Source organism: Myodes glareolus, chromosome 12 (genome assembly GCF_982192425.1).
Source record: "Myodes glareolus chromosome 12, mMyoGla1.1, whole genome shotgun sequence".
NCBI classification, from domain to species: Eukaryota; Metazoa; Chordata; class Mammalia; order Rodentia; family Cricetidae; genus Myodes; species Myodes glareolus.
The window spans coordinates 59,309,932-59,335,657 of record NC_142037.1 but is presented as its reverse complement, the minus strand read 5'-3'; the positions used below and the strand labels follow the sequence as shown (position 1 = coordinate 59,335,657).

General features: G+C 33.8%; 1 protein-coding gene across 1 annotated transcript in view; it reads left to right on the top strand.

Annotated features, from left to right (window-relative positions):
- The window catches only part of Klhl1 (kelch like family member 1), a 336,046-nt gene that overhangs the window by 276,683 nt on the left and 33,637 nt on the right, over positions 1–25,726 (top strand). The window contains exon 8 of the mRNA XM_048421935.3: positions 22,307–22,469. Within this exon, the coding sequence (XP_048277892.1) occupies positions 22,307–22,469 (163 nt within the window). The remainder of the gene's footprint in view (positions 1–22,306; positions 22,470–25,726) is intronic.

The window sequence follows — 25,726 nt, the reverse complement described above, 5'->3', positions numbered from 1 at the left end:
AAGCTATTATTAGTGTTTTTGATCTTAGCCATTCTGACAGGTGTACATGGTATCTCAGAGTAGTTTTGATTTGCAATTCCCTGATTGCTAAGGAAGTTGAACATTCCCTTAAGTAACTTTGGCCATTTGAAATTTTTCTGTTGAGAAGTCTCTGTTTAGTCCACTACCCCATTTTTAATTGGGTTATTTAGAATTTTACTGTATAATTTCTTGAATTTTTTATATATTTTAGAGATCAGTCCTTTGTCTGTTGAGGAACTGTTGAATTTTTTATATATTTTAGAGATCAGTCCTTTGTCTGTTGAGCTCTTTTTCCATTCAGTAGGCAGGGTTTTTGTTTGTTTGTTTGTTTTGTTTTTGATTGCGTCCTTTGCTTTACACAAGCTTTTTAGTTTCTGGAGGTTACATTTATTTATTGTTGTTCTCAGTGTCTGTGCTACTGGGGTTATATTTAGAAAATGGTCTCCTGTGCCCATGCATTGAAGGATACTTCCCAATTTTTCTTCTATCAAGTTCAGTGTGGTCAGATTTATATTGAGGTCTTTAATCCATTTGCACTTGAGTTTTGTGCATGGCAATGGATCTGGATCTATTTTCATTCTTCTACATGTTGACATCCAGTTATGCCAGCACCATTTGTTGAAGATGCTTTCATTTTTCCGTTGTATAATCTTTGCTTTTTGTCAAAAATCAGGTGTTCATAGGTGTGTGGATTAATATCCAGGTCTTCAATTCGATTTCATTAGTCAACGTCTGTTTCTAAGCCAATACCAAGCTGTTTTCATTACTCACACTGCCCAATCACTGTGCTTAAAATCTGTTCAGACTGTCTGGGCCCGTGGATCCCGGGAGGCGTGTAGTTTCCACAGCTGAGGGGAGGGCTGGTGCCAAGCTGAGCTGGCAGCAGGCAGCTGAGCCAGGGGTAGGCAGCCTAGCCAGGGGATGGGAATTTGGGGAGGTGGGCAACAGATAATGCGCAGAACAATCCCACACCAGTTTGGATTCAAAGGGTTATTTATTTGAGGGGAAAAAAACTTACAGAACACTGTCCTACATGACAGCCAGAAAAGGAATCTAGTAGCTGGACTTCGAGAACTAGTAGAGGGCTGCTGCTGCTTTTTAAAGAGATAAAGATCATGCCCTGGTGGGTTGGTATCTCAGCAGCTATTGGCTGATGGAGCTCCCACAGCACCTCTCCCTTTTGTGTAAGTAAGAGAGTTCTAAACCTACTACAAAATTATATACAATAAGAACAAATATCCTATCCTCACTAACTTGAGTCTTGTATAATAAATAACTTGGTCAAGTCATGAGAGGAAAGTAACTACATTTATCTAGTCTTCAACCCTACCAAAGATCTGAGAAAGGAAATAATGCTACCTGAGTAATTAGGAAGTGCAATCAAACAACTTCCCAAATATGCAACAAATCACAGAGACAGACAATTGGCTACCTGGGTAATCACCAAATTCATGTTTGCAGCGTTGAAGCAACCAACTTTGGCTAAGGCCTAGAATAACTGACAGATTATTTTTAAAGGCAAGAAATTTTTTAAAACCATTTTACCACGTCTTGGTAAGATTTGACAGTTCTTCTTATCCATTTCTGGATACTACGTATTTTGTCAATAGTTGAGGTATGGGCAGTTCCTTGTCCAGAGGCCGGTTTTACCAAAAAGAAGACAAGCTCCAAGTGGAGTGTCTTTGGTGCTCAACAATTTCTTGGGAATAGATCGGTGTTGCCAGGTTGCGATTGTGTCTCACTGCCACAGAACTCTAAATTAGCTTAAATGCCATTTTCTACAGCTCTTTGAAGAGGTTGAAGATTATTTATACAGAATATAATTTCTATGTATCTAAAGAACCTGATTAGTCTAACTATAAATATGACAGACATAGATGACTATTGATCTACAATTCTTAAATTTAAACAACTGTGCAGTAAATGAGGACAATGACCTCCAAATGTAAACAATGTATATCAATACATAAACAATATATAAGTATCTTGGAGCACGCTGGTAGGATTTGCTGAAGGAAGCAGAGGCAGGTGGATCACGAGTCCGAGGCCAATCTGGGCTTCAGAGAAGGCAGAGGAATTCCAGATTGTAGAGGGCCCATAACTTGAATTACCTTGTTGAAAGCCCTTAGATCTGTCACCATTCTTCATTTACCAGATTTCTTTTTTACAACAAACACAGGAATATTCCAAGGGCTAGTTGACTCCTCAATATGTTGAGCATCTAATTACACCTTTACCAATTGTTCTAAAGCCTGCAATTTATCTTCAGCTAGAGGTCATTGTTTAACCCATATTGGCTTTTCAGTTAGCCATTTTAAAGGTGAGGCTGTTTCCTCTAAAGGTTTGTTAGTTGCTTTATGTTGTTGTACAGCCTGAATGGCTGGTGCACTTCATGCATACTACCTTATTATCTACTTCCCAGAATTATGAGTTCCTGGGACTGCAGGGATATTAATCTGAGTATTCCATTGCTGTAGCAGGTCACTTTTTATTGTCTTAATGTTTTAGCAAAGCTAAACATTGTGTTGGATAGCATGAAGTAAAGAACACCCTTATCTGGATGCATATGGGGATACATTGAGTTCTCCTCTTCTTCAGTATGCTGCTGTCTATATTTCTGTGCTATGCTGAAGCAGGCTCTCTCCATTCACACCTCATTGTAATAATTATAAGAAAGGGAGGAAATATTTTGAGAAATACCATTTCTGCCTCTATTGAGGTGAGCATCTGAATCCATCCTTTTGTGAAGAATTAACTTATTGATGTACGTTTCTTGAATTACCAGTGAATTCCTGGAAGGAAACTAACATGGTAATGGAGACGATTTTTAATTAAGGCTGTGAATATTTTCCTGAGAATCCCTCCATTTATGTTCACTAGGGAAATCAGCCTATAATTCTTTCCTGTGTCTTCTCAGGCATTTATACCAAGATAAAACTAGATACATAAAACAAGAGTTTTGAAAGCTCTCTTCCGTTTTACATTGTGTGGGATAATGTTGTTTGCATTATTCTTTGAAGATTTGGTGACTTTCTACTGTGCATATGCCTAATGCCAGGAGTTTTGAGTAGAGAGAAGTTTTAACTGCTTCAGTCCCCCTTGTAAGAATCTTTTTACTACAAGTCCATTAGACTTGTCCATTTCAGTTTCATTTTGGTTGAGGGATTTTTGGATTGTTGGTTTGTGATTTGTTTTTGGTTTTGTTTTTTCTTAAGGTAGCATTTTTCTGAGAAGCCATGGTTTTTCTGGAACACCTTGGACTGTAGACCAAGTTGGCATTGAACTCAGAGTTTCACCTGCCTCTGTCTCTCAAATGATATTTTGATTGTTTTTGGTAGGTTACATGCCGCTCAAAGTCCTTCAATGTGGTTTTGATTATGTAGAATAATGGAACATGCATGTAAGGTGCATTCTTACTGTTGTGTGAACTTCATTGCTATATTATTTATGTCTCTTTACTGTCTTTAATTTTATTAGCTTGAATGTTTTCTGTCATTTGATTAATTTTTCTAAAAGTTTGTCAGTCTTTTCTATTTTTTAAAATCATATTATTAGATCCATTAATTCTTTGTGCTATTTTGTTCTTCATGTTTGACTTCATTAATTTCTTCCCTAATCTTAATTGCTACTGTTTTTTTTTTTAATCTGCTACTTTGGGGTTTGGCTTGTTCTTGTTTTTGTTGCGTCTTAAAGATGTTTACATTTGTTATTTAAGATCACTGAATTTTTGATAGAGGCAATTAGCAGTATGAACATTATACAAACTGATGTTTTTATTGTGTCCTGTGCTTTGTAGTATGCTGTATTTTCATTGTCATTAATTTCTATATTTGAAAATTTACATGATTGATTCATGAAGTGACCAATTTATCCTCCAAAAGAAGTCAGTTTTGTACTTTTAAAGGATTCCTGTAGGTATGAGCATATGTTTTTCTGTCTATAGATATTTCTTGTGCTTTTGATTTGTCTCATTCTCTTCCTATTATTTATTTTTCTGTTCTAATTTGTTTGTATATATATTCGTTTGTTTCATTATTGTTCTTTAGATTCTTTAGATATGTGTTTTCTAAAGAGAGACAGAAAAGGGGTGAATGGGGATGGAGGGGTGGTGAGGTAGAATATTGGAAAGGATAAACTCTAATCAGAAAACTAATGGTTGGGAAAAAAATAATTCCAATAAAGGAAATACATTGGTTGTTGAGCAACATCAAGCAGCAAATCTATATCGTATTTTAGAATAAGTATGCAACATCAATATTATAGACAGAAGTTAAGAAGAATAAGAATAAGGAACTGAACAGTAGGATAAACAGAGAGAGAAGAAAATGGACTGATACAAATGCACACCATTATTTGTTCTTCCAAGGACATTTTTGAACTTGATATTATTTTGAGTGTCATTATCTGAAATCACATTACATTAAAACTTACATTAACACTAACAATTGAGTGTCAAAAACTGACACTATCACATTAAACACAATTCCTCTTTTAATCTTTACAACAGCCCCCTTGAGGTATTTTATTACCACAGCTTTAAAAGCAAGAAACTGAAGCTCAGAGAAAGGAGAAATTCATTCCTGCTTACAAGGATGCTCAGAAATCTTTGCAAAATTTATCTGCACCTGTGATTGTGATATCTTCTTGAAAAACAGAAACAACTTCTTAGGTTCTGGTTCAAGAAACACTATTTATGCCATTTCCTTTCAGACATTGAGAAGAAACTTAAGGGATAGTTTTAATTTGAGTGACTTGCACCCAGTCACACTGAAAAATTGTGGGCCATCTCCAAGAAAGCACGTATCCAAAACAAAAGAGAACTTGCTTCAATTTCTCTAATTGTTTTATTTTTATTCATTTATTATTATCACTAATGATTGAAGATGCCAACTCCTGTAGTAATTAATCATTCTGCCCCTGAAATACTTCCATAGCTGCCATTTATGGTTACTTTTGAATATTATTATTATTATTATTATTATTATTATTATTATTATTATTTATGTGCTGGCCAAAGTATCTCACCTCTCTCAGCTCCTCCAAGCATACCACTATCTCCCCTTTCATCCTCAGTTTCTATTCAAAAAAGGATAGGTCTCTCATGGATATCAGTCAAATATGGCTGCAATTATCAAACTGCAGTAAGATTAGGCATCTTCTCTTATATGAAGAGTGAAAAAGGCAACCCATATGAGGACTGGTGTCCTAAAACCTGAATAAAGAGTCAAAGACTTCTCTCCAATATATGCAGAAAGTCTAGGGAAGTTCAATGTAAACTCCCTTACTGTTCATTAAGTTTCTGTGAGTCCCTTTGAGCCCAGTTTAGTGGATTCTGTGAGGTCCTATAACCCCTCCTCCTTCTTCTGTAGGATTCCCCATGCTCTGTCTAATTTTGACTGTCAGTCTCTGTATGTTTCAATCTGTTGCTAGATGAAACCTCTGTGATGACATTTGTTCTGGGCACTATTCTATGAGTATAGCAGAATATCATTAGGCATCATTACACTGATTTTTCTTAAAATCAGTCTTATTCTAGGTCTCAGGGCTATTCAGTCTCTAGGTCATGTGGTTCCATGCAGTTCCATGGGTGAACTCATTCTCAAGAAATGGGTCTCAGAATGGACCAGTCATTGCTTGACACAATTTCTGCAAGAAATTCCAGTATGTCTTGTGGCAGGACAAACTGTAGGTCAAAGTTTATATGGCTGGGTTAGTGTCCAAATCCCTTGCCTGGAAATTTAGCTGCTTACGGGGATGACTGGCTCTGGATACATATCCCCTACTGGTAAGAGTTTTAGCAAGGGTCACCCATTTCAATTCCTGGGAGTTTCCATTAAACTAGCTTTATACTTCACAGAAAGTACCCCCCCCCTTTTTATTCTTCTCTTCCAGTACTCTTCCTGTCCACCCTCCTGACACCCTAACCCTACTGTTTCCATCCCCAACTGTTCCAAGTTCACACAGGAAATCGATTCTATTCCCTGTCCCCAGGGAGTTCAGGAGAGGCAAGGCCAGCTAGTCTACAGAGTGAGTTCTAGAATAGCTATGGCTACATGGAGAGTCCATGTCTAGAAACAACAACAAAAGAGAAAAGAAAAGAAACGGATAAACTGTGTTGACTACTTGTTTCACTAAAACACAAATGCCCTGGTATGGTGGCGATAAAAGTATCTAATCCTTTAAGTTTTGATTTACTTCCATTTCAGTTGTGGCAACTTAATGTCAACGTGAATTATCCTCTAAAGTGACGCTGAATATCTTAAAACAAAGTGGGAAAGTCTGATAATCTTAAATTAATGCAATTTTATAATTTAGTAATTTATTTTAAATATTGCATTGTCAAAGTGTTTTAGATCACAAAATTTGGGAAGTTTATTTGTTGTCATGAAATTATGTTTTATATTTTAACTCACAAATGACCTTAATTTTATCATTCAGAAAAGGACTAAAAGTCACATGTTGCAACTGCATCATCATTAAAAAGAATTCATGCAAATTTATTTAAGAAACCTTATAAGTACTCAACTCTCTCCACTGTTTGTCTTTCCTTTTTTTAAAAAAAGAAATCTGTTTTTCTTTCTCAACTGTCTGAGAAACTTTTGACTAGTGTCAACTTAAGTGAATGTGTGCTAATGAGAATCAGTTGGTGCCTTGACATTGTGAAGCTTGGAATGACAGACAAGATTCCCCTCTTGAGAAGTCTAATCTCGGCCTTCACATCTAGGCATTAATAAATGGAATAATTGCCTGTCAGCATGCTTCTAAAATACTTAAGATGCAGAGATAAAAAGGAGTAGCTCATTAAAAATAAATTGTGCCAGTTGGTTCATATTGCTTGAAGTGAAGTCTGAAGACAATGTGAAATTATTGCTAATGTTAGAAAACATAGAAGGACAGTAAACAAGGATTCTGTCTTTCTTCGTTTCTATTGAATAAAGAAATCCTAAAAGTTGAACTGTGTTATATGATGACTTATGCAGAAAGAACAGCCTACCATGCCACACCTTCAGCATAGAGCAAGAACCTGCTATGCATAGTAAGGCATTAGGTGGAGATAAGACTTGTTTTTGAAATTTATTTATTCATCTATTTATTTATTATTTTCTTTGGTATATTTTTCAATTTATTTTTTAAGTTTTTTTAAAAATAAGCTATCTCTTTTTATTATCTATACCCAATCCAAGTTCCCACTCCTTCCCTTTTCCCATTCATTTCCTCCACTTATCCCCAAACCCATCCCACCCACCATTCACTTCTCAGAGAGAGTAAGGCACATTGCTTTGGGTAAGGTCCAAGGCCGTCCTTACTATATCTAGGCTGAACAAGGTATCCATCTGAAGAGAATATGTTCCCAAAAAAACAGTACATGCAGTAGGGATAAATCCTGGTGCCACTGCCATTGGCCCCTCAGTCTTCCCCTGTCATGCAACCGTCAACCACATTCAGAGGGACTAGTTTGGTCCTATACTTGTTCCTTCCCTGTCTGGCTAGAGTTGGTGAGCTCCCCTTAGCTCAGGTAGACTGTTTCAGTGGATTCCAGACCATGACCTCTTTGCTCATATTCTCATTTCTCCCACTCTTCAGTAGAACTTTGGGAGTTCAGTACATGCTCTGATGTGGGTCTCTTCCTCTACTTCTGTCATTTTTTGGAAGAAGGATAAAGTTTTTCTGGTTATGTTTAAGATATTCAGCAATCTAACTACAGGGCAAGACTGTTTTGGGCCGCATCTCCTCTATTGCTTAGGTTCTTAGCTGTAGTCATCCTTATGGACTCCTGGGAATTTCTCTAGAGCTGTTTCTTGCTAACCCCATAATGGCTCATTCAATCAAGATATATCTTTCCTTGCTCTCTTTTCTGTCCTTCCTCCATCTTGTTGATGTTCAACTATGTTCATAGCAGCATTATTTGCAATAGCCAGAACCAGGAAACAACCTAGATGACCCTCAACCAAAGAATGGATAATAAAAATGTGGCACATTTACATATTAGAGTACTACTCAGTGGTAAAAAACAATGACATCTTGAATTTTGCAAGCAAATGGATGGAACCAGAAATAACCATCCTGAATGAGGTAACCCAGATAAAAAAAGATGAATATAGTATGGGCTTACTCATAAGTGGACATTAGTTATAAACAAAAGATATTGGGCCTATATTTCATTATCATAGAGAGATTAAGTAACAAGGTGAACCCTAAGAAAAACATATAGATTCACCTGAAAAGTCAAAATAGACACGATCACTTGACAAAATGGAGAACATAGAATTTGGGGTAAAGGAAACGTGAGGTTAACCTCAAAATACTTTACATTGGTATGTATTTTTGTTTATTAATATAAATTTAAGGTCAATATTGTTATATTTATATTATTGTTTAAGAATAATTAAGGTATTTTGATTCAGTATCTTATTTAAAAATGTAGTATACAGTTAAGAATTAAAAATTAATAGTAATCTGTAATAATAAAGCATATAGACATGCTATTAGGCTTTCTAGCGATGCAGATATATTTCTGATGGATAGGTAATCTTCAAATACTTCAAAGACCTACAGATTAAGGCATTTAAAATGATTCAAAAACTTAGACTCTTTTTGAAAATGAGACATGTCTGCTCCTGGCAACATCAGTTACTTCAAGAGGGTGATGGGCATTGAAGAAGCTCCCTATGGAGTTTGTTTCATTATGGTAAGAATAGTCATTTGAGCAAGAAACTGATCTTGCCTGAACTGCTTAAGAGTACACTGTATAAGCTGGGCATGCATGACCAAAGGAAAATGACTGCAGAACTTGCTAAAAAAAAATCTGTCAGTTCTTCAGGGTTCCTGCTTTATGGAATAGTTTGCCAGACATTCTGCAGTAAATAAAGGGCAACAACTGATTAATTTTGCCAAAATATTTGAGACTGTTCTTCAGATTTCCTGCTTCACTAAGGAATCTACCAGATACTATGGGCCTGTAGGATAAACATGAATGTCCCATCATTACAGAAGAACTTTGCATGACTGTTGGGGTATTCAGATATTTATTTCTAAAGTTTTGGAAGTTTCTTAGTTAATATTAGATCTTACTGTGGTCTTTCATGGAGTTGAAGACTAGATAATTGCATAGTTTTCCTTAGTTATAATAAAAACATATTAGATATAAAACTTTAGACTCACAAAGATAAGATAAATGATTAAATATTTTTTAATTTGCACAATAAGAATAGACTGAATACTGTAACTTTAATTTTTGCTTGATTAACTATTTTTGTTATATGTAATTTACATTTTAAAGTTAAAACCTTTCTTTTTGATTTGACAGAAAAGGGGGCGATGAGGTGGGATGTCCTCCTGTATGGTGTAATATATGCTGTTTCAGTTGATTGATAATAAAGCTATTTTGGCCTGTGCTAAGACAGAACATAGCTAGGTGGGATATCCAAACAGATAAACAGGAGAAAAAGGGCAGGATCAGGAAGAATGTGAGACAGCCACCCTAGAAGAGAGATGCCAGCAGCAGCCTAAGAAGAAAGATGCCAGAGCAGAGGTAATGAGAAAGTCATGAGGCAATAAACAAATTAGTAGAAATAGGTTAATTTATAAGAGAGAACTAGCCAGTAATAGGACGGAGCCATTGCCCAAACTATTATATTTAATATTAGCCTTTGAGTGATTATTTTATAAGCGAGTGCCGGGACCAATGGGTGGGAGAGAAACTGACTCAGTGGGTCCAAACAAGACAGAGAAAAACGTTCAGCTACAAATATCATTTGTTCTTTTCTTCTTCAAGATCCTGACCTGAATTCCTGTACTGGTTTTCATAGATGGTAGATCATAACCTTTAAGATGAAATAAACACCTTCTTCCCCTAGTACCTTTTGTATTTGGTGTTTATCACAAGAGAAAGCAAATTAGAAGACGCCTCACAAACTATTACCAAGGGGTTATTGCATTTCCTGCAACTTAGTGAAAAAGATAATGTTTGATTTGTGGATTCAAATAAAGATTTAAAGAACAGATGTGTTTCACATATTTTTAACAAAGTGGGAAAATTTGCCTCAGTGAAGGTTGCAATATAAAAATATGAAAAATGATGTTAAATTTCATTGCATTGCAAGTATTGTATTTCACCCATTTGAATAATTTATAAATCTACTGGTGGTAGATAAAACTTGGAATGAAGCTTAGGGATGAGTATTATGCAGCATGTTATATCAAACTGTGTTTTTTTCAGACTGTTTTTCCTCCAGTAGAGAAATATTTGCTGTTTTTAGCAGCAGTATTTCCTACTTCATGCCACTACAAGTTTAATTTGGCTGAATAATAAAAAACTCAGTAGAACAGTCAGTCTTTTTCCAAGTGCCCACTGCACTGGAGGAAGGCTGGAACAATCAACGCTAACTTGGTAAGGTAATCCGAGAATATCATATATAAGGAAATTCCAGCTAAAATCATTTTTTTAATGACAACTGATGTCTTCCTTTCCTTGATTTCCTAAATATTTTCTTGTAATTCTAAAGAAAGAGTTTCCAATTATTTTGCAACATAAAACTAAAATAAAATCTTTTTGGATATTTGATAATTTTTGGTAAGACTATATTCAACTGAACCTGATCAAAAGTTATTATAGAATGATGAAAGCATAGGCAGGGCACCTCAGGGGAAGCATGTTGGATATGGCTTTCTTCTTTCTAAACTGTGATTGTTCTTTTATTATGTTAAGACGATACTTAATCCTTCATGCATATTGGGTACTAAGGTAAATAAGTTTTAAAAACCTATGCCTGAGAGAGAAAAATGTCAGGTAACACCTAGGCAGCAGCTTCTAGAATTTCAAGGAAATAAATTGGGGAAAGTTGTGTGACAATATCATAAGAGGTTATGGATGCCGAAAATTTCTTGTATTGATAGCAAAGTAAAAGCTTTTCAAAGTAAACAGGAGACTGTCCAGAAGTTCACCTTTATTCGTGACTTAGGAAAGTGGGTGGGCTGTCCTCTCCCAGTGAAGAGCTTACAAATTGCAGAAAACAAGAGCCGGGCTTTTCACTGAGATTCTCCTGAAACCTGTGAGACGTTTCAGCAACAATCACTAAGGTCATTAAAAAAAAAAAAAAAAAAAACAAAAACAAAAGGAGGTTGGACTTGATAGTACAGGCTTTAAATCACAGCATTCTGAAGCTGGAGACAGAGGTCTGCTGTGTGTGTGGTGTCGGTTCCTTCAAGGTCATCCTGGTCTACAAAACTAGTCTGCAAATACAGTCAGGGACCTTACACAGAGAAAACCTATTTCGATAAATCAAAGCCTAATAAATAAATAAATAAATAAATAAATAAATAAATAAATAAATAAATAAATAAATAAATGAGAAGGAGGAGGAGAGAGGGAAATAGGGGAAAGAGAGGATGAAATGATGAACAAAACAGAAATAGATAAGAAAACGCCCTTTCAGAGCATTCTAACATAGTGGTGTCTGTATTCTGTATTCTGTCAATCATGTATTTTAATAAAACGCTGATTGGCCAGGCAGGAAGTATAGGCGGGTCAACCAGACAGAAAGTAGAGGCAGGGCAATGAGAATAGGAGAAGGCTAGGGAGGAGGAAGCTCCCTCCAGCCATTCCTGCCCAGATCACCAAAGAGGCAACATGTGAGCTGCCAGGCTGAGAAAGCTACTGAGCCGTGTGGCTAACATACATAATGATAATGGATTAATATAAGTTACAAGGACTAATAAGAAGCCTGACCTAATGGGTCAATCAATTTATAATCTAAAAAAAAAAAAAGAAAGAAAAAGAAAAAGAAAAATCACACACAGGACTCCATAAGATTATAAAGTTATTGGCTTATCCTGTGTGATTTTTCTTTGGGGGTTGCCGGCTGTGGGGTACTGGGCGGGACAAACATAGAGTCCTATGTGCTTGGTAGCTTGGCTTTCTTAGAGACAGGAAACACAATAGGAGATAATCAACCTGGAACACAATATGAGAATGCCTGTTGGAAGAGAATAAATCTTTGAATCAAAGTTTTATGTGTTCAAAGACTCATTTCTAGAGTCAGTCCCAGAGTCACAGCAGGTGAGGATCACAGATACAGGATCCCAGTAGGAATGAAAGCAACACTTGCAACTTTATCCATGGACAGTGAGTTCTTACTTCAGAAACATCTGACTTTATTGAATATTTAGAAATACTCACCAGGGACACACACGCAAAAAAATTTCTAGAATTTGGAACCCAGCAACGAAGCAGAAAGACACATTCAGTCACTGCACTCTGTCTCTAACTCACTTTCATTCCTTTTAGTTAATGTCTGTTGCCAGTTTAGCAGGGCAAACCTGCCACGATCTTTTCATATTTTCACACTCTCCTTTTTTCTTACCTGTTTTATTTTTAATATTTTCTCTTGATAGGTTTTACTAATGAATACAGGGTGGCCAGGATTGGGGGTTATTTTGTTCTCAGCCTTCTGAGAGTGGAAAACTTGTCTTTGGTTATCTGACTTCATTTCATTATGTCTTAACTTCCGTAAATGAAATTGGTATTTTGGAATAATTTATGAACAGTATATATTCTTGATAGGAAGAAGAGATCTATTTAGTTTAATAGAAACAGAACGATAGTAAGTTGTCAATTTTTTTTTTGTTTTTAAAAAAATGTTTCTGAAAATTTTCCATCAGGTTATAGCAAGGCAAAGAAGCCTCTGCAGTAAGTTATAAATGTCATCTGGTATAGCTTTGGGGATGGTGGTAGCAAGAAGTCTAAATTAATATATTTCTTAAGTTTTTGCTGAAAGTTGAATGTTAGGTCAGACACAGAAGTGGACAATGAATACCAATATGTAGACTCAACGTAGCCCAAGACAACCTCACTATTGGTCTACAACATTTCTGCTTGTCACAACGGGGAGTTCTAATCAATCAGTTTTAGGGAATCTTTAACATGAATGTAGATTTTCCAGGAACTTTACAGCAAAATTTTCTCTGTTAATTAACCCAAACTGAGTGTTCATATATGGATGACAATATAGAATTATAAATATATATGTAATATAAATATATTATATATTTATACATCAATATATAAAAATTATATATATGTGTATTATTATATATTATTTTGAAAAATATTTCATCTTTATAAATTAAACAACCACTCTCTTTATATGCATATGAATATACAAAACACACTACCAAATCTAGCATATTGCATCTTCTTTTTAGTGATTTTATTTATTGAATCTCTTTCACATCATGCCAAATTCAGTATCAGACCACTGTGATTCATTGTATAATTTCCTCACACTCACATGATCCTGCTTTTCTTAAAGGCTTTGTAATTGCCATTGAGATCATGTGCTCTATAAAGTAGTTTGTTAGAAAGCTGTGAGCTATTGTGCTCATAATTAGGTTCCAACAGTAGAGATTTGGCTCTGTTTTCTATTATTCTATACTATTTGATTTCCTGAAATTTTATAATTGACATCAATTTTGTAATGAAATCTTTTTTAAGTGACTTGATGTCATTCAGTTTTTATAAAAAGCATTTTCCTTTGCAGTGGTCATTTCAGGCTGCTATAATAAGATGCAATAACTACTTTGAATTGAAATGCAGCTACATATTTTCACAGGCCAGAAAGTTGAGAAAAATAATCCAGATGATTATGCGCCTCAGGATGCCCCTCTTTATGATTTAGTGTCAGATACCTTCTAGAATATACTTCCCTTGGGTTGACAATGAACTTTCCTTCCTCTCATGATGGTAGTATGAGAATATGATACTTCAGAACTCGTGTAACCTTAGTAACCTGTCAATGATGGCATAATAAAATTGAAGAAATTAAGTCTTCAACATATGCATTCACAAATTCAGGTCTTCTACTTTGTGTCTCAATGAATATATTTTCTCCTATTCTTATTGAATTCTTGAGTTTATAATGCCAAATCTTTTCCTATTAATTTGATTAGTTTTTAATATCAACATTCTAAGTCTGCCAAATGTATCATGACACTTGAGTTTTCGGATCAAGCATTATAATTTAATTATAATAAGCACATCATCTTATTTTGAGTTACACTAATTTTATCCTTAAAAACTAATGATCTCTCCCCAATTCATCTAAATATTTTGATTCTGTTTGATTACTTGTTAAGCAGTTATTTTCTGTATCTCAAAGTTGAACAAGTTTTGTTTAAATCATGTGAGGTTTTATATAATCAATTAGTCAAATATTTTAATTGTTTTCAATTATTCAAACCTCTGTTCCTACTGTTCTTAGATTTTTATCTTATCATATTGTCCCAGCTTTCCTGGATGCTGTGTGTCAGGAATTTTTTATACTGACAAGTCCTTTGACCAATGTATTCATTTCTTCTATCATATCTTCAACATCTAAGATTCTCTCTTCATCACCTGTATTCTGTTGGTGAGACTTGCCTCTGAGGTTCGAGTTGAATTTCCTAAATTTTTCCTTTCCAGATTTCCCTTCATTTAGTATCTCTTTGCTGATTTTACTTATTCTTACATGTCTTGAATTGTTTGTTTTCTTTCCCTCTTTTTATTTTTATAGATTTTTTAAAAGATTTTTCTTTAGTTCCTTATTAAGGACCACTGTCATATTCATATGGGTTATTTTAAGGTGCTTGTCTTGTTTTTTAGCATTCTCAGGGCCTACTGTAGTTAGGTTCTGTAGTGGGGACATATTATACTGGCTGTCACAAATTTTGTTTTAGACTGGTGCTTATGCACCTGGGATTTGTAATATTTTAATCCTAGGTGATGATATCTGATCTTTTCTTCCTTGGTTTCCTTTGTCCTCTCCAATTCTTGGGTGAATGTTTTGGGTGAATGTCAGTAGGAAATGCTTCCGGGGTTCTGCTAGTTTTGGTCACTGGAGTTTCTGGGAACATCGACAGTTTAAGAATTGAGAACTAGTACTCAAGAATAGGAATAGCTGCACAGGTCCATAGGAGAGAGGAAAGAAGGGTGTCCTATCATGTTCTGTTTGTTCCTTGGAGATGGGGGCAGAGATTGTCAGAAAGGGGCAAAAGAGATTGTCTGCTGTAGAGCTGGAGTTGAAACTGGGGGAAGATTTTGAGGAAAGAAGAGAGAATAAACATTAGAAGCTTGATCACTTTACTGGACTACTTTCTTTTCTCAGATAGTGAACTCCCCGGGAAACTTCTTCCAGAGATGGTTGCTAATATAAAAAGATGAATAGGAAGGGAAGACATTTGGAAGAAAAGATCTGTGTGATCTAGAGTTGGAAGCAAAGAGGGAGTAGGACCTTCAGCACGTAGTTTGTAACAAAACTGGAGGATGAGACTGGAGGATTGATTTCATAGAACAGAAGAAAATATTTGCAATTAGTCTAAATGATTCTCTAGCCTGTTTTGCTGTCACTTTACTAGGTATAATACCATTAGCAACAACTCTTAATATTGTTTTCAGGTTCAAATAATCTAGGAGCTTTTAAATTGTGTACACTGAGTTCTTACTTAGTGAAATTTATCATATTTTTTGAGGTTTGAACTCAAATAAGCAAAAACAATAGGAATAACAGTGTGATTGCATAAGTTTATAGTCTATTCTTCATTTGTGTTGAAAGGGCTGTTCTTATTGTTGGAATTCTAAAAGATGGAAAATGAGCAGTTATTGTGATTACAATGCTTAGTGTGTCCTTTGTGAAACTGTTGTGGAACTGTCTTTCCTGGTTAAGGTCTCTGCAGAAGTACACTGACCAACTACACTCCACTTCTATCTCTCTCCTTTGGAGTTTAAACTTGAGGAAACAGAAAATGTGAAAACAAGCTTTTTCTTATATATTTGCTTTTTTATTTTGTTTTGTTTTGTTTTCTGATTTTGAGGAAACAGACAAATAAATATAGTCACTTAAAGTAAATACAGAGTTCCCCTAGGTGATCTGTGTGCTTGTTCTCAATAAGTTTTAACATTCTGTTTTTAATCTAGACACTAATATTTCTACCAGAAATTTATCATGACCACTAGAAGAAATGGAACACCAAAGTTCTTTATCATTCCTGAAAGTATAAAGTACCTTCATTGCAGTTCTTTGAAATTTCTAACTCTGTTTATCTCACAAAAAGCACAGAATCCAGATTTTGACACAAAGTAAATGAGGACTGCATTTAGGATACATTTTGAAAAATATCAACCTTTATGGTACTGGATTTTGTGAAAAAAAAACTTCAAAACAAGCATCAGCTATAAGCGTGTTTATAGTTTCATTTTTAATTTTTCATATTTTATATAACATTCCTCAAAGTTTGCTATACCTTACCATCAACATTTAGCAGTACACTTTCACATTTGATGAAAATTATTTTACATATAAATGAATTTCTCAAAGAATAAATTAAAATATCTTTAAATAGTTTAATTCAGACAAGATCTCTTCTGAAATATTTGTTACATTGATTAGAATTAAAGAGCTAAAAAGTATTATTTTTGAAAATAATACAAAGAAAGGGTCTTCTAACTAAACACTAATAGCATGAACAACATGGAGTTAAAATACTTTCAAAAAATCTTAATGATAGTAAATGGTTGAAAAAAAGGTAAGTGATCAGCCTTCAAAATTAATATCTTTCTTCTAATTATGTCCTTTGTTTACATTTTGTTCAAACACATAAACATATAGTAATTTCCTCAATTTTATTTAATTTAGTAATTTAAAAAAATAAACATGTAGTCAAGACTGCACTTATCAGTCATACAAGACAATTTATTGAATTAATTTTATAATGCATAATGTAATTATCCTCTTCTGCAGCCCTAAATTTAAATTGCTTTTAAAATGAATACAAATATAATAAAGTTCTAAAATTACATTAAACAAAAAGATGTATCTATTGATTTACATCCATTATAGTAGTAATTTATTATATTAGTATATAATGAATGTAAAAGAGACATGTATTATGCTAGTACATAAATAATCTGAATATTTTATAGCTATTCTTAGTATGTCTGCTATTTATTTTAACAAAAATTTCAGTAAGTGAAGTATTGCAACGTCAATGATAAAAACATAATAGAATGGTTACTTAACAAATGGAAAAAAGTTCTGCAGCTAACTCAGATATGAGTAGAAGGTAAATTTTCATCTGATGAGCTAGTGGGTATCATTTGCAAGGATAATGCATCAAATGATAAACCGTGTAACTTTAGTGGTGATGATATTGGAAGGTGGAATGAGAAAAAGCTAGGATAAAGCATTTTGTAACAACAGATTAACATTGATAAGAATATAAGCCTAATATTACCTAACTTCATTTCTGCTCTGGTCATTTTTCTAATGCTTTGATGAAAACTGAATTTGAATTAGGAGTCTTTGACCATACTGACAAATAATACTATATTAATACTTAAGTTGCTAAACTATATCCAATTGGGTGTTACAGAATTCATAATTTAATGAGATAAACTGTTAACTGGAGGATGGACAATGATATAAATGTTTTACATGTCAACATGTGTGTGAATTTACTCTCTTGTAAAAATATAATTATATACACAAAATATTTACCTGACCACCTTCCAATTATAAAAATTGAAAAAAATACATCTAGATTTCATGTGGCATCATTGTGCCTAAATCTGCTTGTCATTTAATTCTCCAGTGCATCTTTTTAGTTTGGCCCTTTTAATGTTTGGCAGAATAATTGAAAACTTCTGTTTATTCCTGTTGCATTATTTTATATAAATGTCTTTTTTCCCCAAAACTCATTGATCTCCAAATGAACTTCTATCTTTCCACAACCTTAACACAAGTATCAACTCATTATCTTGGGCAGACAACTTTTCTCCATCACTGGGACAGAAACTGTGTGCTTCAGTATCCCATTTCTCTCCCCGTGTTCTATATCCTGTAAGAGAACATGAACATAAAGTTATGCAATCCTGTTGGAAAGTGAATGGAGGGTAGTTAATCTGAGACATGGAAACTGGGCAGGAATATAAGTTCATGTTCGCTGTGATCTCAATTTCTATGACAATCTTCAGCCCACCAATCAATATATAAGATCCAAATGAAACCACAGATATATGATATACAAGTAGATGCCACAGTGTAGGATAGTAGAGCTTTGCGGGATAGCACTGCAAGGCACACAGATTACTCTTTGAAAACATTCCATTACTATTACTTTCCATTATAGTAGTTGTTTGTCCCATTCACTGTGCTTAACAATCATCTGTGGACACTTTAAATAACCTCTTGGCCAAGGTCAAACAAATTGAATCTCTATAATACAGACACTATATAATCTCTATAATGTGGACACTAACAAGTTGGATGACTTTAGTGTACAACCCAGATAAACACATTATTCTTCAAAGAAGGAAGAATAGAATAGAATACAGTATAATAATTATGAGATTTTGTTCTTTGATTGATTAAGCAGCAAAAATGTTTTAAAACCTGCATGATACTATTGCTTTTGTAATAAACATACATGCAGCATATGGATTTTAGTTCAATTAGATGCTTAGTATTTTTTACTATAAAGCTAATACTGAGAATAAAAAAGTCTTTTAACCTTCTTAATTCTTATATTAATAAAGATGTTTCTGAAAAACACAAGGAATAAATTGAATGAATTTTACTGATTTTTGAAATTATTTTGGTCCCGTTATTCCCTCAACTTACTAAAATCATTTTGCATAGGAATCAAAACAGTTGTAAGAAAGAAACACATCATAAGGCTACCAGAATTTGCGATTTGAAATATTGAAACAGCTAAAAGAATATCACTTTTTAAAACATGCATACATAAAGTACAAATATTTTTAGTCAGCTTTGATATTGCAAACATCAACATAAATAGAAATGTCAACATTAGGACTATATTACTTTTTCAATGGTTTAATTATATGTCTAGTCACTTGAAATAAGATGTTTCAAGGGTGAAGATGTATATGACATTTACTTTGAAAACCTGCTGAAATCCTTATTATTGTCCATTTCTAGAACATGCTGCATGGACCATTTGATTTATGAATATTTTGGCAGCTTATTATTTGCCATGTAGTTATATTCATTTTTATTTGACCTACATCTTAATGCTATGTATAGATTTAAAATGCCAGGATTAATTTTAGTATTATCTCTATGTTACTAAATGAGGCTGAGGCTCAGATAATAGCAATATAACCAGAGTTCTTTATTAGAGCCATTTACGTCATTTTTCTCTATCCCCAGCACCATTATTATAGTCCCAGTATCTAACTGAATTAAATGCTAATAATCACAATAACATATACAATGTTTCAATATCTTCCTTTTATTGTCCATATTCTTCTCTCCAATCTTGGTTATGTAATGTCTCCAGAAAATGTAACTTATTTATATTTTTATTTTGCATTTTTATTTTATGAGGTTTTCATAAATGAGAGCTGTATTTCTATTATTTATACTCCTAACTGGTAACTTATCCTGTGTTTCAATATGTTCTCATTATTTATTAATGAGATTTATTATTATTATAATAATGTATGTACACATACATTATTAGTATTTATGTATGTGTGCTTGTAAATAAAACTTCAAAACTTTTGAAAATAACTTATTTTTTATTAATTAAAAATAGATTTTTTTCACACACAATAGATCCTGATTATGGATTCCCCAAACTCTACTCCTCTTAGGTCCTCCCCATTTCCCCTGCCATCTAGAACCACCTCCTTTCAGTCTCTTATTGGAAAACAAGCAGGCTTATAAGGGATAATAAAAAATATAATATAATAAGATAAAACAGAAATAACAAATTCTGATATGACAAAACAAATAAAAAAATTTTAAAGAAGGAAATGGCCCAAGAGAAGGCACACACACACTAAACAGATCCGAATGCAGAGGCCCACTCCTGCTCATTCACACAATCAAGAATGCCATAAAATACAAACTGGAAGTCACAGTATATACACAGAGAACAAAACTTCTGCCTTCTCTTCAGCAGAGTTCCCTGAGACTTCAGTGAAGTAATTTGATGGAGACAAACTTTAATGGAGAATAAAATGGAGAGGGGAGTAATGACGGGGCTGAGGAAGGAAATACAGAAGAGACAGCTAAATTACAGGATCATTTGAGAGGTATTAAGAAATACAGGAGAAGCTTCCTAAAATATATAAATATATTTAGGCTATCTAAATGAAATCCCCTTAAAACTTTTAAAAGAAAATTAATATAAAACTGCAATGAAAGACTTAATGGCATATCTAATTTTTAATATATACTATTTAATATTTTTACATTCTTTATAGTATTCTGTTTTAATTACAATTATTTTATAAGCTATTTCAAATATTAAGTAACATTATATTGTAGTACATTCACTAAATGTAACTCCAAAGTTATATGTCTTAGCTGCAATCTCATACGTAGTATGAAATAATTGTGTGCCCAGTTTCTCCGAAGCAGATTAATATGATCACATCTAAGATAGTTATTGAATGTCTAAAATTTTCTAATGAAGGTGTTTTACTTTATTAACCTGCTTATTCTTTTTATTTTTGTCAGGTCCAAAGAAAACTCTACTCTGCCACATTCATGGGCCATTCCCTTCTACCAAGAAAGCCATTTCCTCATCAGTGCCAGAAGTCACAAGTGACTAGCTCTGGTACCAGTTAGCATAGCAAAGATCATGCAAGCTGCTGTGCTCACTCGGCATCACAACTAGCTGTATTTTTTTCATATCATGTCACCCTGAACCCTAACATATATTCCACCAGATCATGGTCATTTCTCCAGGTCGTTCCTCCTTTTCACTCACGTGTTCTCTTTTGTCTCCCTTGCTTGGCCCCTCCCTCTTGGTCTCCTTTGTCTGTGCTCTCTTTGTCCTTCCTCTATTGCATTCCCCACAACTTGACTCCTAAGGTCAAATCGAGTCTGCTAACTATGTTGAGGCTACAGTTTTCTCTTTCTGCTCTGGACTCTTCCAGATGCCTCTGGCTGTACTCTCCTTCTTGTCTACAGCAAAATCCTTTCCCTCAACGATAGCTTGGAGCAGACTTGGCCTCTGTGTATACAGTTATATTGTAAAATTGAATAACTTGTAGAAAGTTAATATATGTATATTTCCATAATCTTTTATGAATTATTTCATGTTCTATTTGCAACTTAAGGATAAGTTTAATAGCTTAATTATATGGAATGGCTATAATATATAGATCATATTTTGAGTGATATATATATAACATATATATATATATATTCATACATGAGGGTGACCATCATCAATATATCAAGTGATCATTATTTATAAGACTTTGTGGTGGAAAGTAACAGCATAGTGAAAATGAAAAAATGTTCCTATGCTGGTATAGAGATATTGAAAAAATCTGAGTCACAATAAGCACAATGACCAAAATGTGAATGGTTGATATATATATATATATATACACATATATATATATTTATATATACATGCATATATTAATCTGATAAATACATATGCTCAATAATACAGCTAACTAAGTCATGTAACTGTGACTTCAATACAGTACTTCGATCTGAGTAAGGCTTCTACAGTACTCAGATCTTAAAGCAGAATAAACCAAATAAATCAGATTTTTGAGAGGTTCAGAGGGGAAATGATAGTCATGGTTTGAGTTGAATAATTTCAAACAGAAGAGAAGGGAAAGAAGCATTTCCTTCTACTTCTTCAAGACATTCATATACTAAGTCACGTGTAAAGGAGGGAAAAGAAGCATTGCCTTCTACTTCTTTCATGCATTCATATGCTAGGTCAAAGTAGCAAGAATTCAATCCGGCAACTATGTCCTGCTGAATCCTTTAAATAACAGAGGCTCAGAGGCTGATACTGAGATTTGACATTTTCATGAGTCTCACAAAGGATCCACATCCTATAGCAGGGGGAACAGTATGGCTAGCAATTTACTGGATATCTATTTGACACTGTATGCCACAAATACTGCAATTTTCATCATTTGTTCATGTATGAAATTTCATCAATCAAAAGAAACAAGGTAACAAAGGTACTAAACTTTCTAAAAACCTCAAAATTAACACCCTTTCACAAATTAAAGGTAGAATAGCCACCCAACTCATTCATAAAGACAGCTTTATCCTGATATCAAATTGGAAAAGAGACACATTGAAAATCAAATTTCACATTCTGTGATCAATAGAGCTACAAAGCACCCCCGCCAAACAAACAAACAAACAAACAAAAAAACAAAAACATTATTCACAATACCTTTCATTGCGCAATGTGATACTGGAAACTACAAACACATTGTTTATTTTCCCCTCTAATGTTTTAGGAGTAACTGTGCTTGAAGGTCCTATTTATGCAGTGGGAGGTCATGATGGCTGGAGCTATCTAAACACGGTGGAGAGGTGGGATCCGCAGAGTCAGCAGTGGACCTATGTAGCCAGTATGTCGATTGCTCGAAGCACTGTTGGAGTAGCAGCACTGAATGGCAAGTGAGTATATTTTTCTGTAATTTTTAATAGGCTAAAAAGTAACAGAGTGTTAGTATTTAAGAATTATTTTGAAATAAAGCCATGTATATTTACCATACAAAATAATTTAAATTTTCTCAACATTGACTGCATAGCCAAGGAATATTAAGTTTATGTTATGAGAATATTTCTAAACTTTGAGTAAAATAGTTGATAAAGATTTGTTGTTAATTGTACTTTTCCTGTATGATCGCAGCAGTCTGTCCACATTTCAACCAGTCTTTCTATCACCCTTAAATTATCCACATTTCAACCAGTCTTTCTATCACCCTTAAATTAGTAATTCTAAAAATAAATAGAATTTTTATTAAATTATTTATACAATATATTTTCATCATGTTTTCCTTTTGCTCAACTCATCTTACTGCTTCCCCACCTCTGTCCCCATTATGATAGGGCTTTCTCTCAAAAAACAAGAACACACCACAGTGAAACTCTAAATAAAAACAAAAAACTGAAAAGACATACACACACACACACACACACACACAAAAACCACCAAATAACAAAGATCACACAAGAAGACAATAAGCAATCCAAAAATTCATTTGATGTTGGACAATTAGTTCCAGTCATGGAATATTTTTCATGTACATAGTGTCACCCCATTGGAAAAATTTAATTTTCTTTTTGTTAGCAGGAACCAATTCCAAACAGGTCCTTGATTAGAAGTGGAACTTTGAATTCACTTTCCAGTCATATGTCTCTGTGTTAATTTCTACCAACTAGGAGAGGAAAGTTTTCTAATGTATTTGTGTCATTAGCTTCAATTTTATTGCTTTTCCTTTGGAAGAAGAATAATAATATATTTACCCATATTCTATTCAATCTTAGGTTTCTGTCCACTTATGGGTATGGGTTTATCTTATGGGGTGGTCATCAAATCAAATCAAATGTGGTTTGATATGCCATTAATATTTGTACCGATATTGAATGAGTACATCTTGCAGACAGGTACATTTGCAGATCACAGTTTTGTGGCAATATGGCATTGATGATACTCTTTCTCTTCTGAGAGCCTGCAAAGTATCTTTACCAACTCAGTACTCAGTAAGGTAAATTGTATAGTTGGGCTCTGACTAAATTTCTTCACATTCAATGACAGAAGATCCCTTATGAATATAGATGCAAATGTGTCAGTACAAAACTTGCAAATTGAATTGAAGAAACATCAAATAGATTATCCATCTTGATCAACATTGCTTTCTCCCAGAGATGCAGGGATGGTTCAATATTCTAACAAAATCAATATTATCCTCCTCTTAGAATTAGAAAATGTATTTGACAATATCCAAGGTCCCTTGATAATGAAAGTGTGGCAGAGAATAGGAGTAGCAGAAACATATCTCAAGATTACAAAGGTGACTACAGCAAGTCCACAGTCAATGGAGAGAAATACAAAGCATTCCTACTAATTTCAGGAAGAAGTAAGGATGCCCACTCTTTCCACACCTGTTTAATAAACTGTTGCTTTCATCAACATTGTTGATGATAAACACTGTTCATATTATTAAATTAAATGTAACTAGGTCCTGGTGGGTTTTTATGAAGTAATTAAAATTTTTACAATCATTGTACTTATGCATAAGGAGTATTGATCATCACCAAACATCCCATGACCAATGCTCCATTCTCTGTGTTGGATTATTTCTGTGATTTGCCTGGTGGAAGGACAAGACCGCAAACTGCAGGTATCCTGATGGCCAGAACTTTGTTATCTAACCTGACAGAGAAGCCAAACTGGGGACCCATGCCATATCTGCATGCTAGAACTGGGTGGGATACTGTGAAATACTGCATTGCCCAAAATTCCTTGTACATGCCAGAAAATGATATGAGATAAAGCTCTGTACTCGCTGCCTTCTTCCAGCACTGATGTATCTTGATCATGCTGTTTTCTGTATTTATAAGGGGGGAGGAATGACACAGAAAATGTACATCTTTATACCCTTGTCATCTTTATTTCTTTGCTACTATGAGAATGAAATATCTCCCCTTCTTCACAGAGCTCTTATGAAGATCTTTTTTGCAGATAGTTATTTAAACTGGAACATTATGGAAGCTATTTTATGGTCTTATTTAAAATCTGAAGACAACTTTGTTAGCTTTAATAGATTTGTTATTTGTTTACATTTTAACAGATTTCAGATAATGCATTCATATTCTTGTATCATCATGACTTTTAAGCTACTTCTTGCAGAGTTATTTTAGGAATAAACAATATTCTTGCTGACATTAAAAATATACTTAGGCCACAGAGAAACCCTGTCTCAACTCCCCCCCCCCCCAAAATAAAAGAAAATTGTAGGCATAAAAAGTGATTTTAAGGTACAGATACACAAGTAGAAATATAATAAAATATATTAAGTACTTAATTTTGCTTCAGAGGAAGTCTTTGTATTTCATATTTTCCCTCAATTGATTCTTTTGGATGTTATTTCTCTTGTATGTAGTATAAATCTCAAATTTCAAACAAAAACACAACCAAAACAATCCTTAAGATTTAACATGTAAGTAAATATTTACACTTCAGTTTAAATAAGACGTGGGATCTTCCAATATTTTCTTGAGAATTTTGCAGTAAGTTTATTTTAAATATAATCACTCTGTAAGTGTATAATGATGTTTACTGATGTCAGAGACGATTCAGTTTATTCACATTGGCTTATTTTTTGGATATCTTACATAGATGGTAGTTCATATATTAAGTGAACAGAACTAAAGTGGATATTACATTATGTATGTGTATATAATCAAAATCTTACTAATTGTCTATGATATTCAATTTGACTTTTACTATATTATATACAGTATATCTGATTTTATTTATACTATAAGCTTTGGGAGAAGAGAACATACACTAAAATAATAATAAAAGTCTATACCTGTCTTTATAACAATGATATTTAATATTTTTCTTAGAGTTTCTATTGCTGTAAAAGCTACATGGTCTTCTGATAAGTCTGTCTTTATATGTTACTTGATAGTTTTTTTTGAAGATTTTGATATCTTTGTTTTATTTTGCACATTTAGTGTTTTGATTATTATGTATCAAGAGGAAATCCTTTTGTAGTTCTTTCCATTTGGTGTTCTGTATGGTAAAATATCCTATTTCACTTGTTATATTAATTTGCAATTAAGTACACAGGGTTTAATGTTTGAATGACTACTTATTTTATTTTATATTGTTTTGATAATTATCTTGTATCAGAGCTATT